The 15,573-nt window shown below is 40.8% G+C and overlaps 1 protein-coding gene across 4 annotated transcripts in view; it reads left to right on the top strand.

Annotated features, from left to right (window-relative positions):
- PELI1 (pellino E3 ubiquitin protein ligase 1) overlaps window positions 1-15,194 on the top strand; it is a 44,610-nt gene extending 29,416 nt beyond the window's left edge. For all 4 annotated transcript variants that reach the window (XM_061356189.1, XM_061356190.1, XM_061356188.1 and 1 more), the window contains 6 exons: window positions 6,284-6,428; window positions 7,505-7,634; window positions 9,193-9,294; window positions 11,287-11,484; window positions 11,593-11,781; window positions 12,711-15,194. In XM_061356189.1, coding sequence (XP_061212173.1) covers window positions 6,284-6,428; window positions 7,505-7,634; window positions 9,193-9,294; window positions 11,287-11,484; window positions 11,593-11,781; window positions 12,711-13,277 — 1,331 coding nt within the window. In that variant the 3' untranslated portion in view covers window positions 13,278-15,194. The remainder of the gene's footprint in view (window positions 1-6,283; window positions 6,429-7,504; window positions 7,635-9,192; window positions 9,295-11,286; window positions 11,485-11,592; window positions 11,782-12,710) is intronic.
- The last annotated feature ends 379 nt before the right edge of the window (window positions 15,195-15,573 follow it).

The raw sequence follows: 15,573 nt of genomic DNA, 5'->3' as shown, positions 1-15,573 counted from the left end.
AAGTGCCAGGTATGTATGAAGGAAAATTGAGCTTGTTTTTAACTGGAAACAGAGAGAAGTATGGGAACTATGGTTGATGAATAAATGCTCTTCTGCATCCTCTTTTACCCAGGTGATCACTTCAGTAAAACATATTTTAATAAAAGCTTCCAGAAAGACTGCTTGCAAAACAGTTAAAGGAGAGTAACTTTCCAGTGGTGATTCAACCATCATGTAGAAGGAAGTGATTTCTCAATCTTTGTCTTAGCTTTCAGAAACAATAGTGATGCAAGGAGCTGATGCCTTGTTGCTTGCACCAGTGGACATCAGCAGAAACATCATTGGTGTTGCTTGTGAAATCTGGCAACCTGGACTTGATGGGCACTCGTAATCAAACAAGAAGTTGTTCTGCTGGGAATTACTTTGTTGGGGTTTTTGGTTTGCTTTTCTTCTTTCACTATTTATTGTCTCTTCCTTCTTCCACGCTTGTAAATATCTTCATCTTGACAGACTATGCACAGATCCTTTGTGTCTCAAAGTGACTAACTTTGATACTCTGTTCCTTTAAATCTGTAAGTTAAGACTTTGCCTTTAAAAGGATGAGGCTTAACCATAGAAAACAATATGCAGCACTGAAATACTGTGCATGTGTTTGGAGGAATCTGGCTTCTGATCTTACAGCTGCAAGATTGCTGAGTGGAAACTGGAGTGCTAAAGAGCTTAAATGTGTAAATGGATGGTTGCAAACTTGGGTCCTGCTTGGGTTTTTTGTCACGTAACTGCACTATTCAATGTGACTTCTTTGTTTGAAGAACAGTATGGGGTTTTAAATCAAAGTGAAGTTATAGACAGTAATATGTAAATCTCAGGAGGATAAAGATGAAATTTTCTTTCATTGGTAATAGTGCTGTGGTGTAGATTTCAGTTGCTTGATAAAATTATGATGATAAAATGGCATTCTTAGAATGATTTAGCTTGTGAGGTTTTCTGGTCCTGCTCCCTACTTAAAGTGGGACTGGACTGCCTTAGGTCAGGGTGTTCAGAGCCATGTGCAGCTGAGGTTTGAATATCTCCAAGGATGGAGATCCCGTTTTCTCTCTGGATTGTTTTCTCTCTAATAGCTAATCAGGATTTTCTGTGTTGTAGCTTGTTTGTTGCCTCTTGTCTTGTCACTGCATACCTGTCAGAAGGTACAGATCATTTTGTCTGTATGCTCCCTGACCTAACACAGAATTGCAGAGGGAAGAGCTGGGTATGAGAACTGCAAGGGTAGCAAATGGAGAACTACAAATAGCAAATTGTATAAAAAAATACAAACATCAGTAAACAAGCTGTCTTGTGCTTTATTTCTAAAAGCCAAAAAAATTCCAAACCTTTGAATATGTAGATATAGAGAATAAAGATAATATTATAAAAATAGGGAAAAATGCCATTTTTTGCATCTGAATCAGCATATTTTTATTTTAATATACTCATTGACAGAGGACTCCTTTTTATACTGTGAAAGTGGGGTTTTAATGCAGTATTTTAGAAAAGGGCTAGTCTGGCACTAGCTACAGTTGCTAGCAGCCTATAATGCTGGCTCTGTGTTTAGAAAATGATGGTAATTTATTACAAAGAGACTTTTATTCTAGTATTTTTAGCTCACAGCCGAGTGTTTAATGAATCTCTGCTTGGGCTCATTGAATTCATGTTCTCCCCTCCCCCTGGCCCCTTTAACCATTAAGGTACTGCTGTTCTTGCTGCAGTTACGAAAGCTGTGCTTGATCTCCTCAATAGCGAGCTCACTCACAAGGTGCTGTGCCTTAGTGCAAACAAACCCTGAAGATTTTCTGTAGAAGCCACCAAAGACTAGTTGTGTATGAGTCTCAAGAGCCAAAAAGGCAGCTGAATACTTGAGGGTGGCTGGTAAGCTGAAGATGGTAGTTCAAAACCAACCAAAATTGGTTCACTCTCTGTCCGTCACTGAAAATGGCATTGAACATGCTGAACACAAAAGTGGGCAAGCCCTCAAACTCTTCCATCTCCTTTGAAGTGTGGTTTGTGAGGTCTTCGTGGAGAATAGTCTGCCTCTATATTCAGACTCTAGTGTTTGAATGTGACAGGAAAGAGTACATTGATACGGCTTTTCCTTCTTTTCTTCTCTTCATCTTGAATGATGGAATTCAAGATGCAATCAGAAATTTGTGGCTTGCTTTCTGCCATAGCAGTCTTTTGCCTTCTGTGGCTCAAGTGAATATTGAAGAGCAAGAAGGCTCGTGAGAAACTGGATTTTCACTCCTAAACAAATATTAAATACTTTTTTTCAATTTAGATGTCACCTCTTCTCCCCAGAGTAGTTGTAGGTCAAAGTCCCATCCCTGGGAAGTGTTCAAAGCCAGGTTGGATGGGGCTTTGAGCAACCTGAGCTAGTGGAAGAAGGTGTCAGTGCCTGTGGCAGGGGGTTGGAACTGGATGAGCTTTACGGTGCCTTCCAACCCAATCATTCTATGGTAACACAACTGTGACACACAGTATTGTGCAGGTTACCTTCACTGAGCTTTCTCCCATTTCAAGAAGAACTGTTTAAGAATAAAAAGGTATTGTTTATAAATGAGTTCTTCTTGTTGCAGTTGCCTGTTTTTGAGACTGAAAGACACTAACTGGTCCCCATTGTGGTTTTGTGCTAACCTCTTTCCCAACCATGTAATGCCTTTCCAAAACTTTTTTTTTCTTTCCTGTGTGTAAGTTGTTTTACTCACACAACCTTTTCAATTGTAGAACACAGGACTGTGCACAAGTAGACGTTCTGGGGCTTTGGTCTCTTCTCTGTAGCAGAAACAAAGATCTTGACCTAAAATTTGCCACTGTTGCGTGATTTTGGAAGAAGGTTGAACGGGTCAGGATCTTGTCATTAACAGCTTATTCCTTACTAGAGTTGAAGGTGGTTCTTGGAGGAGTTTAGAACAGTCTGTTGTTCAGAGCCTACTCCAGTAAAGCCTCATTGGAAGAATATAATTAATCTTTGTTATTTCTGGGACTGAAATAAGTCTTCTTTTGGGGGACAGCACAGCAGGCAGATCACAGTGGGTGAGAAGTAGCGTGTACATTGCACCCATTAGGTTGCTTTTTGGGGTGCTGAATTTGGTATGTGCTTGGGCTGAATTTAACTGGGTGTTAGGAGCTGTGAAAGTGGTGTGTGCAGTTCATAAACATTCTGAGATATATTAAAAATAATCAAGTTCAAGTATTCAAGCCATGCTTTTGAAAATTTACAAGCAAGATGTTTTACTAAGGATAGCTCTAAATTTCTTAACTCTTGAACCTTCCTTAAGTCAAATAAGTAGTAAGCTTCCGTCGTATGTGCTGGTCCCAAAATAAACTTGGCTGGATTTCATTAAACATGAAATAAAATGTGTGTTAAGGGGGAGTTAGATGTTGGACACTTTTCCTTATACTAAGATTTTCTAGTTACCTTCTTGCATTGCTGAAGTCTGTCATTTGGAACTGTTAGCCCCTCTTATGGTTTCTGCTCAGTTATCTCTTCAGAGGAGGTTAGTGGCCACCTGCTCAGGTAGCTCTTTAAAGCAGAGTCTGCTTTAACTGTTCATGTATAATTACTTCTAATGAGAGTCAGAAGCTGGCTCTGACTGGGACACATATTCTTTCAGCTTTCCATGAAGTTGTTCTTTTGGGTGAACAGAGAAGTTACACCAGACCTTTTCGTGTACTAATGGCAGAAGTTAAAAGTTATTTTTAATGCTTGCCTTCCCACCTTCTCTAAATGAATGAGGGAGGTGTTACAAACACCATAGTGTTAGGTGGATACTATTCAAATGTTTTTGTACCCTGTCATGGTATTTCCTAGTCCTGTACCATTTCCTAATGGGTGGTGCTATAGATTTCGTCTCAGTATATCTTCCCAACTGTTAATGTCAATTCGAAAGCCAACCATTATGTAGTCTAGCAAAGAAATGTGAAGCATTGCATGCAAAATGCAATGGCCAAGACAAAATTAGTTGTATGTGGAGAAGACTGAATTGCAGGGGAGGCTGCTGAGGAGGTTAGTATTCAAGGAATAGGTTAATCATCTGGGGAGGAGATGAAAGCATGAGGAGCTCTTTTTAGAAGATATATAATAAATATATAAGCAACCATGATGCAAGAAGATTATTTTAAAATAAAGCAAAAAGAGAAATGCTGAAGGTGATAGTCTTCAAAGGCACATGGTTTCAGGAAATGGCTGGTGTGGTACTACAAGGTGGGGTTGTGATGCCAGAAGGGAAGGAAGACCAGAGGTGGCCATGGCAAACATTGAAATGGTGACCACAGTGTAGTGGGGCTGCATTTATCAGAGATAATCTCCACTTTTGATGTGTTATGACTTACTGGCATGATAGGAATTTGAGGTCACATTTTCATATTATAAGCTTGCTTTAAATTCATTTTAGAATGAAGAATTTAAAGAATGAAAACACCTTGGGCTCAAACTATAACAGTAAGAACCCTCACCGTTACAGTTACGTTACTGCTACCCTTGGGTCAGCAGTCTAGAAATGCTTTGGAGCAAACTACACTGCTTTGCTCTCTGCTGTGTGACCAATGGGGATTGTTGGATCAGTATAAGGCACTTTCTGCACCAGCTAAATGATGGATACCCTAAGGCTTGAACGAGGATAGTGCCCAGTGAAAATGCACACTGCTTCCTATGCAACAAAAACATATTGGTGTAACTGTTGTGTTGACAGGACAGGCACTTCGCAGTAGTGTTATGCAGATTGGGACTGTTACAACACGCTCACACATTTAGCAGTGGGTCAGGATACCGTTGTGATAATGTCATATGTGTGCTAACCACAAAGACAGTCTTTGGTTAACTTCTTGTTTGAAGCACTGTGAAATCCACAGCACCCAGACTTGAGAACAAAGGAGAAGAGATTTGGAAAATAATGACAACTGCAAAGGAAAAGAAAGGTTTTGATATAGCCCCCTTGGTTGTGTTCTGCAGGCATCACAGCAGAAGTCTGTAGGACAACAAGATGTCTTTGCATGTGTTTATGTGAAGCCCTCCCACATATATGGGATGGCATGTAAGAAAACATGAAGGAGCGTACTGCATTTTCAGAAAGCATTGTGAGCTGATTGCAGGTAGGGAATCAACAAATCCACGCTGAGTCAGAAACAGGTACACTGAGATGTGGAAGGCCAAGCTTCTCTGTGGAGGAGCAGAGAGGATCAGGAGAGGGTATAGCTCAGATCGGTCAATGGATCTTCACATCGGCTTCTGAATGAATGTGTTGTCAAGCATTGCCATATCCATTTCTCTGTAGTTAGAACATAAGATGGGGGTAGGTAAATGTGCATGTTGGTATCTTTTTGGCTAATATCTATGGTCTAGTTTAGGTAGAAGAAAATGGAGATAAAGCATTGTAGTCATACAAAGTTGATGATAAGATTCAAGAAATGTAGTCCAAAATGTGTATTTCCACAGAAGACAGAACATTAACCATCAGTACTATAAAAACTTGGTATCTTCTTTGAGCTGGTGTGAAACTTCCCTGGAAGTACCAAGGGAATGTTCTTATTTCTGTTCAAGAAAACCTCAGACTGGCTAGCATCAGCTTTGGTGTTTATCGAGCAAGTGCTCTGTCTGGGTAGGTTGTGATGGGTTGGGTAGGCCAAAGGTGTCTGGAAATGTTACTAATGAGAACCTGTAGAAAATCCTAATGTGAACTGTTTCTCAGAGTAGAAGCATGACAAGAAATTGTACTTCAAGAGACTGTTCTCATTAAGAATTATGTGGAATTCCTTCAGGAAATATAGTTAAACATGAAAGGTCACACTGCACACCTCAAACTGGTATGATAGACTATATGGAATTGTCACACACCTTCCATTCATCTGCAAATCCAGATGTTTCTTAAAGCTCTGAATCAGATACTTTTATGGGCAATGGACTAGTCTTGCTTTGTTGTTGTTTTCTTTGAATTTAATCCCTGTCTGGCTCTGCTTCTTGTTAGCTGGTTGAACCAAACATTCTAAATGGCAATATACCAAAACTAGCATGAAGGAAGACAACTGTGGATGCTTTATCAAGGCCGTACCATAAATTTCTAAGTGTACTTGTGTTTTTTTGTGACCTGGTAGTTCTTCTAAGCAATTCAATCTTAATTGTGGGTTTGTATGTATGTTTTTTAAATTATTTCAGGCATAACCAAAATACAGAAAACACAAAATATTGTGCTGTATCAGGTGCATAGGTTTGCGTAACTGAGGGATTTGAGTCTTTTGTCTTACATTTAATTTTATCCTTTTTTTTTGACAGGAAATAATGAACAAAGTGTGCCACAACTCTTGATCAGAGACCTGAAATTTGAGAAGAAGTCATTAGCTAAGCTCATGTTTTCTCCTGATCAAGAAAATCATCCATCAAAAGCACCAGTGAAATATGGTGAATTGATCGTATTAGGGTAAGTGTGTCTTGGTTGGAAGTGAGAATGAAGGTAGGATTTCAGGGTGCACTTCCAGCAGGTAAAATGCAGGTTGCTGTGAGATGATCCCGCAACCTACCACTTGAATTCCCTCTTTTGCAGTGTATCTAGTGAGTGTGCAAGTGAATAGTGAAGCTGATTAGCTTTTCTTCAGTAGCTGAACTCATATAAGGAGTGGAGTGGAAGGAAGATGCCTTTTTAGTGGCAGCCAGGCGTTATACATTGCAAAATTACATTGCAGTGTGCGTACTGTTTTGTGACAGTGTGAGCATGCAGGTAGGACCTGAGCTGATTTTCAGGTCTTGTGTTCATTGCACATAAGTGTTTTTGTGAGAAAGGCAGCCAATTTGTGAACGATTTCCCATCTGGTTCCAGGCTGGGCTGAGACAGATGACTAATGTGATTATGTGGAAGGAGAGGTTCCCTAGGACTTTAAGTAAAATAAAAAGGAGTTTTATTTATATTTTCTTCCTAAAAACTGTAGTAGTTGAGTAGAATATCCAGGTTCAAACAGAAGATGTTAATAAAGCAAGTTTGCCAGCTGGTCTTTTTATGTTGACATGTTCAAAGTGAGGCTCTGAGGCTTTTCTAATGGATTAAATTGGAGTCTCAGAGGACAGCACATGTGTTTCTTATGGGTCTTGATTTCAATCAAAATTCTCTAAAATACTACCTCTCCACCAGGGTTGGTGAGTATGGAGAATCTTTCATTTACAGCGTGATGCCATTAAGAGAGAAAGCAGCAGATAGCCATATAACCATACTTGTTCTCATGTTTGGGACCAGAATCTTTCACTTGTCAGTAGTAGCTTTGAGATTGATCTGGGTAGCATTCCTTGCCCTACAAGCTTTGTGTGTACATGCTGTAATCCTTTGGACATGTTTTAATATTGTGTTTATCAATTCTCAGATTTAAATGTGACTGATGGGAAATCTGTAATTATTAATATCATACTAATTAATTGTCTTAGAATGAAAGTTCTCATCTGTATCTCATGGGAATCTAAGTAACACAGGAAGATGGACTTTGTTCTTTTTCTGTGCTTTTTTGATAGGTACAATGGGTCTCTCCCAAATGGAGATAGAGGAAGAAGAAAAAGTAGGTTTGCTTTATTTAAAAGGCCCAAGGCAAATGGGGTGAAACCTAGCACTGTGCATATTGCCTGTACCCCTCAAGCAGCAAAGGTAAGCTCAATTTGTCTAGTTAAATATCGTCTCTCCTGCTGCTGTCCGAGTTGAGTAAAGTCAGTGCTGTTATGCTGAGATGAAGTGGTGTAAAGAGCCTGAAGCTCTGGCTGTGAAAAGTATAGTTCGTGTTTATCCAAGGTTTTCTTGGTACCCATCAGGGCTAGCAAGGAACTGTTCAGCAAAACAAAACTAATGCCCAATCCTTGCTGTGTCCAGAAAGAAAAATGTTTATTTTTGAAACACGAATGTTCAGGGCACGGGCCAGTCATGTAAAACACTTTCTGTTTTGTTTTCCTTCCAAACTCACGGCAGACATCTGGTCTAGACTTCCTGTTTTTGCTCTCCCTCATGCTTTAGGGCTAGCTTCATCTCACGTGAAGCTCACTTTTAAATGATCCTTTGCCAAAGCTCTGCGTGCACTTGCTACTCCATCCAACGGGGAGTTCCCCAGGGATGAGGACAGGTGGTTTTTGCAGGCCATGGTTTATAGTGCTTGTAGTCAGTTTCAGAGTTCCCCTTAGAAAGCAGTAAAGGAAGGGCTTAGGTCCTGAAGTTGAATTGTATTTCATGTCAAAACTAATATATTATAGCTAAAGTATTACCATGAAATACTTCTGTGTTGTGGTGATTCAAGTGTATGTGCAGTCATGTTCAACAGCAAATGGAATATTTCTACTAAAACCAATGGAATTTGAGTATGCTTGGTGGTTGTTTAGAGATCATCAGTGTCAGGGCCCTTAAATACAGTAAAGTTTGACTCCCTAAATACCTTGACACTTAAGAATATTATTGATCCCTAAATTCAGGGAATGGCAGAAAGTATTCTGAAATCAAAAGCATTTTTCTAACCAAAATTCTTGTAATAGAATTAAATCTATAGATCTATGAGAAGAACGTTTATTTTTACTAACTCTTTATGGCCTTCAAGTAAGTGGTATTTAGAAGCACTTTTAGAAGAGTGTTTGCTCAGTTCCTGGGGGGTAGTTGCAGAATGAAAATCTAGACCAAAACCTAGATTACTTTGCTGCAACTTCTGCACCCTATGCTGAGTTTCTCCATTTTACCTGGCTTACCACTACTACTTACGTTTTTTTGTCTGTATATCTTGTTATTAATCACTGATTTTGGTGTGAACTCAGATCCTGATTTTAGAGTGAAGTCCCTCATGTTTTTTTGTCCTCTCTTTGCTTTTGAAATTCAGGCTGGGGAGGCCATGATGCTCAGTTTTAGCCTTCGCACTCAGTTGTTTGTTATTTTGTTAAGGCCAGTGTTGCTTTAACATGAAGCATGACTAATAATATGTCTCGGTTAGGTGTATTTTGTTGCAGCATGTGGTGAAGAGACCAGTTTGGTCTGTTGCTGAATCAATCCTTTTTTTAATGGCCAGGGCTGGCTTTTGTGAAGTTTAACTAGAGGTGTGTCATAACAACCATCTGTCTTAATGCATTAATTGAGCAGAACAGGAGCTTGGTTATATATATATTGTCTGCTTTGCTGTTGTATTCAGTAGGTTATTGTTCATTGGTTCAATAATATTTGGTATTTTTTTCCACAGGCAATAAGTAATAAGGACCAGCACAGCATATCTTATACTTTGTCTCGGGCCCAGACAGTAGTAGTTGAATACACACATGACAGCAACACAGATATGTTCCAGGTATGTAAAGGAAGTATATATAGATGTATTCTCACTTTTGGTGGTTTCTAACAAGACTCTCTGCATGCCTTTTCCCTCAGACCCCAAAGTTTGCATGTGCCACTTTCTAAACTTTACTATTCAGAGATAGCTCACTGTTCGTTCCCAGGCCATCACATGAACAAGGCTGTACATCTGAGCATCTCTTTTAGGCTTGGTCAGAGGTGAAAGTTGGGGTTTTTTTGTGACTAATGCATGAGATTATGGTTCTGCTTTTGATTGCCAATCTACAAGTCACATAACCTGTCTCCTAGTGCCTCCTTGCAACATGAAGAATAAAGAGCACAATTCTCTTCAAGCACTTGGAACTTTGCTTCTGGCATTTACGAAGGGATTTGGGATTAGCCAGCTGGAGACAGGGTAGAAGAAATACAGTGTGAAAAGACAGGAAAGCTTTTGACACAACTAATATGAAAAGTACCCCTAACTCCTTTAAGCAAACCCAGAAATAAGTCTCAAGTGCTGGGAAATGTGGCAAGCGGAGGCCCAATTCTGATGGGCTGGCAGTTCATAGCAACTTTGCTGCAGTTCCTGTATGTATGAGAAGGAACCACAAACACATCTGCAGCTGTGGTGCACGCTCATATCTTATAATTGTTTCCTGTTTTTCTCAAAAGGAAGGGGTTTGTTTTAGGGTTTCTTTGTGTGAGCTTTGTTCCCTCTGATTCCCGGACTGATCTTGCATTGATTTTCTTGTTGTTGTCACTAAATGATGGCAAGGAGTTTTGCTGTCACAGCATTTAGCTGTGCCGCCACTGCAGGATCTAAGGAGATGGGAGGTGTTGGAAAGTGGTGAAGGAAGCTGCTTTGCAACTGCGATTACCTACAACAGAGCAAAAGGGCTGTAATGACCTAAGTGCAACATAAGCTATTGTTTGTGTGAGTGTTCTCTCTTCAGGCATGCTGTGGCATGTATGCTGCTCTAAAATTGCCAGTGGCAGTCCCTGTGTTACTGATGGGTTATCCTGACTAAGGAGCAATAGAAAAATACATTCTGACAAAGCAGTTTCAGTCTCATGAAAACTCTCCAGCCTTCCCCAAAAAACACCTCAGGCTTTTGGGTCTCCTGCCCAGCAGTTAATCAGTCTTAACATGACCACCTATTTTAGAAGAGGCTGAGAGCTCTGGAATTGCGAGAAGGGTCACAGTGGGCTTTAAACCTGGCTATGTTGATGTCTGGGAGAGGGATGTACCTTCTCTTTCTACTTTATAAGGCGAAGGACAACATGAGTTGACTGGAACAGCAGTGAAACCCATGTAGTTCTATCAAACCCAGGCCAGTTGTGTGGGACTGCAAGTCATTCTTCCATGCAACCTGAAAAGAGGGCACAGCTACTAGAGAAAACGTGATTGTAGTCAGATGTTGCATTCTTGTTGTATTCTGTGCATACTAATGTAACCCCTCCCCACCACAAACATCTTGGACCTGGTCCTTCCTGCCAGATTTGCTGCTCCTTAGTGCCCCACCAGAGCTGAAGAGTCAGCTCATGTAATCTAATTTTCCTACATCCACACCTCACAGTCTGGCATGGCATTGCTCAGAGTGTTCTGGGCATTCTGAGTGACTGAGTATCACACCTCTTTTCATCCAACTGCTGTTTTGGTACTGCTGCTGCAGCTGGTCCAGCTGACCTGAGTGTAACCTTTCTGATGAGAAGGTCTTCAATGGGAGGTTGTCTCAGAATTGACTTAATGACATCATTTCATTTCCCCTTCCTTCAGTTGGCTGTACTCAGCCTTCAGAATGGCGTTGGTCACATGGAGGTGGAATAACACTTAGATTCAGATTAGGCTTTAGAAACCTGGATTCAGATTGGTGGAGGGGAATCCTTTAAACTGCATTTTTTTTCTTGGTCACTTTTAAATGTTTTGAGCTTGAATATCCCTAGACTTAAAAGCAAACTTCTAAACACTTTGGTTTGTTTATGTTTGGTTTCTGTAATCCCTTTCCAGATTGGTCGCTCAACGGAAAGCCCTATAGACTTTGTAGTGACAGATACAGTTCCTGGGAGTCAGAGTAACTCAGATACACAGTCCGTGCAGAGCACTATATCAAGGTTTGCCTGCAGAATCATCTGTGAACGTAACCCTCCTTTTACAGCAAGGATATATGCTGCAGGATTTGACTCCTCAAAAAACATCTTTCTTGGGGTAAGGGAACTCTCTTTTTACCCCCGTGTTCAGTGCAGGCTTGTTTTTAAACTAATTTGTAGATCCACCAGCCAAATTAAAAGTTTTCATTGATGTAATTTCTCCTAGGAGAAAGCTGCAAAGTGGAAGACATCAGATGGGCAAATGGATGGACTAACCACAAATGGAGTTCTTGTTATGCATCCTCGTAATGGATTTACAGAAGACTCCAAGCCAGGGGTATGGAGAGAGATATCTGTGTGTGGGAATGTGTTCAGCCTCCGTGAAACCAGATCAGCTCAGCAGAGGGGAAAAATGGTAAGAGTGGTGTTTTGTGCAACCCCTGTTCAAAATGGGTACAACCATAATGGGTAAAGCCTGGGATCTGCCTCATTCATTGTAGATGTCACCTGTGTAATTACACTGACTTCTTACATGAAGGTGTCTTGCTCAACCTGAATAACTGAAGTTTTATCTGCAAACTAGTACCTAATTGCAGATCTCTCCTGAACTCTAGACTGCTCTAAGTTGTCAGTCTACTGTGCTCTTCGCAAACCATCATAGTCATGTATATGTTTAAAGAGTATTTTTTGATTCTCCCTCTTGAGTTCATGCTTTTAAGGTTTCTCACTTTTTATAGAATAATAAAGAACAATCACAATTTTATTGACATGTGCCTGTATACCTGAATACCCCTTTCCACCTTGGCATTCCGAGTGTTCCCTTTGTTAGCAAAGCATTGCCAGCATTACCAGGAGATAATTGCTTGGGTTTGGGATCTGTTGGCAAAAAGAAACACTGCATGAACACTTAAGTGATACATTTAACTGGAAATGCTAACAGCTGACTTTTTCTGGAGGAGAGGAAGGCCATGTGGAAAGGTGGGTTTGAAGAAAGAACAGTCTAAACTGTGATGGAGGACTAAAGACTTGTGCTGTTCCTCCTTGATGCGTTTCAAGTAACATAGTTGGGACTGCTGTAGGGATGGAGTTGGGAGAAGTTAAGGTTGGAGAGAAGCTTTTCTTGCCTTACTTTTTTAAGGTACACATTAATCTCTTCTTAAGAAGCTTTGGTTTGTTGTCGTTTCAAAAGAGGGCAGAGAGAAGCTGCCACTGGGCTCTTCTATGGGCGTCTTGTACAGGACAGTCAAGAGCTGCTTGAAACTTTTTGTCTGGCAGATTTGTATTATGAAAGTGCCTTACGTTACTCCTCAGGTAACACCTCTCCTTCTCTTTGTCCATCACAAGGTTGAGAATGAAACGAACCAGCTCCAGGATGGCTCTCTGATCGACCTGTGTGGAGCAACACTGCTGTGGCGCACCGCGGAAGGGCTTTCACGCACTCCTACTGTCAAGCACCTGGAGGCCCTAAGACAGGAAATAAATGCAGCCAGACCCCAGTGTCCCGTGGGGTTTAACACCTTGGCTTTTCCCAGCATGAAGAGAAAAGATGTAGTAGACGAAAAGCAGCCGTGGGTGTACCTGAACTGTGGCCACGTCCACGGCTATCACAACTGGGGAAACAAAGAGGAGAGAGACGGCAAGGATCGCGAGTGCCCCATGTGCCGTTCAGTGGGTCCCTACGTGCCTCTGTGGCTTGGATGTGAGGCGGGTTTTTATGTGGATGCAGGACCTCCAACTCATGCGTTCAGCCCGTGTGGACACGTGTGCTCAGAAAAGACAACTGCATATTGGTCCCAAATTCCTCTTCCTCATGGTACTCACACTTTCCACGCAGCCTGTCCGTTCTGTGCACATCAGCTGGCTGGTGAGCAAGGCTACATCAGACTCATTTTCCAAGGACCTCTTGACTAACACACGTGTTTCCAAGGACTGCAGTAAACTTGATAAGCTAAGAGATCCCAATTTTTAAACCAACTGTTTTTCATATTCTCTGGGCTTTGCTGGTTTGCATTAAGATGAAGAATTTGGGGTTGTTTTTTGTGGGTTTTTTTTTTTTTTTTCTACAGTGGCTAAATCCCTCTCTATTGAGAAAAGTCTGGAAATGGAAGAAGGGGGGGAGGGGGGAAGAAGAGGGAGCTCTTCTTTTCTGAGTTAATAACTACTTCTGAAGAGGTCAAAGGGGTGTTGTAGAGTGAACTTCGATGCCTTCCGTTTAACGATTTTGAATCACATGCCCACAGTGTTTGAAAGTTGTTTCATTCTTTTTGTATATGGAGGGTAAATAGTTCAAAGAACATTAGTTTACAGCTTGGATGCAAACAATGTAAAATATAACGTGTATATTAACTCTTTTCTATTTATCTTTATTATTGCAAATACGTAGAATGTTTAGAGAGTAGCATGGCCATAGTGTGTTACATCCGGCAATTGGATGTGTAGAGTAGTTCTGGATGGAGAAGAACATGAGATGGAAATGGTAGAAAAATCTTTAAATCTAAAATACTGAGTTCTTAGAGTAGTTAAAATGCTTTTTAAACAAAGCTAATGCAAATGATGATGGCATAAAAGTGTGATTTAACCATGTTGAAAGGTAGTTAAGGAGGACTTCTTGAAATGTCGTTTTGGTAGGTAGGACTGTACTTAAGATCTGGTTAGGAGGAGAAGTATTTACCAGACTCTTCGAATATGCAACTTAGTCTAGATTAAGGATTTTTTTCTCCCTTCATGCTAACACATCTCTTTATTTAGCATTAGTGACGTTTGTGAGGGGTTTTCCAATGTTAAACGTGAACAAACCTGAAAGATGAGGCTCATTTTGTTCCTTGCTATTTCGGGCAGGGGGTGAGGGGAGAGGTGGATGCACATGTGCACGTGTTGGGGGAGCAGGGAGCAATTTGTCAATCAGCCACAGTCCCAGCTTGTGACAGGCTTGTCAGTCAGATACAGGAGCCACAGGCTTCATGTGCTTGCCTTTACCTTGTTATGAGGTGCAAATACTCATCTCGGCCACACGTGGAACAAAGTTGAAGCCTGGTACCCAAGGGATGTGCACCTGCATCCTTGTGCATGCTGTCTCAGTTGGCAGTCTGTTGGGGAGAGCTTGAGCTGGCACTGGACTGGACTCACAGACCTCAGTGTGTGATGCTTTGGTAAGGTCCGCTCACACTGCAGTGGGCTCTAGTAAGTCTCTCTGCTCTCCCTACCCATCCTTTCCCTCTTTCTCCACCAGAGATGGCCAGTGCACTACATCCAGCTTTGCTGCTAACCCACTGTGCTTCATGGCAAATACACAACCTGACCTTTTTAGGATTGAGTTGAGCTTTTTTTTATGGCCAGCTTCACACTTTGTTCTTTTCTCAACATACGTACTGTATAATTGGCAGTAGCAAATTTCTGTACTTTATAGCATAGCTTTACGTTTTCCTTTCGAAGCTGTTCTCAAGTTTTCTTGGTTTAAAGAGAGACCTATGTTGCTTAGATGTCAGGAATTATTTACTTTGACTGTCAATTGTTTCTCCATTTCTAAAAGGAAATTATATATATTGTTTGGTTCACTCAGGAAATGCATGTGTCAGGAAACCTGTATTATAAGTTCAGTTAGCTGTCATGTACAAGTAACTGCTGTTACTCCCTGTCCACAGAAATATAACTGATTTTGACATTTTTCCAGATTATATGCATTAAGTAATGAAACTTATGCAGCAAGAAATCCCTGTATTGTAGTTGTTCTAATCATTTTATTCAAACTATGGTATACTGTAGTTTAATTTTTATTTGCAAATTAATTTATTCAAACTATGTGAGTAAACACTTTTCAAAAACAGAAAATCTGGGATTTGTCTGTTGCTTTGTTTCCAAGAGGTGGGAAAAGTGGCTGGAGATGGCCCTTCTGCTCTCATGCGTCTATTCTGCACGTGTGGATTAAGATCACAGAAAAGCAACTGCAAAGAGCTTGCATGTTCTCCTGGTCGTGGATTTGAATGGCTCCTTTCAGATGTGTCCTGTTTTGTATTTAACTCTGCTTTAATAGAGGCAAGATTGTTGTTCAAAAGATGCAGTTAAATGAGCTCTTCCACCAGTACCTACAAATAATGAAATGTAAGCATAACCTTGAAATGGCTCTTTGAAAACGGCAAGAGCTCTTGGTTCCATCTTCCACGGTATCAGATTGACACATCTTCTCTGGTCCTGATCTTGTTGGCTAAGG

The sequence above is a fragment of the Neopsephotus bourkii genome, unplaced genomic scaffold (assembly GCF_033783945.1).
Source record: "Neopsephotus bourkii isolate Nb327-2 ecotype Australia unplaced genomic scaffold, CSIRO-AGI_Nbou_v1 NB_845, whole genome shotgun sequence".
Lineage (NCBI taxonomy): Eukaryota > Metazoa > Chordata > Aves > Psittaciformes > Psittacidae > Neopsephotus > Neopsephotus bourkii.
Note: the sequence above shows the minus strand (reverse complement) of the source record. Positions and strands in the feature narration are given on the sequence as shown.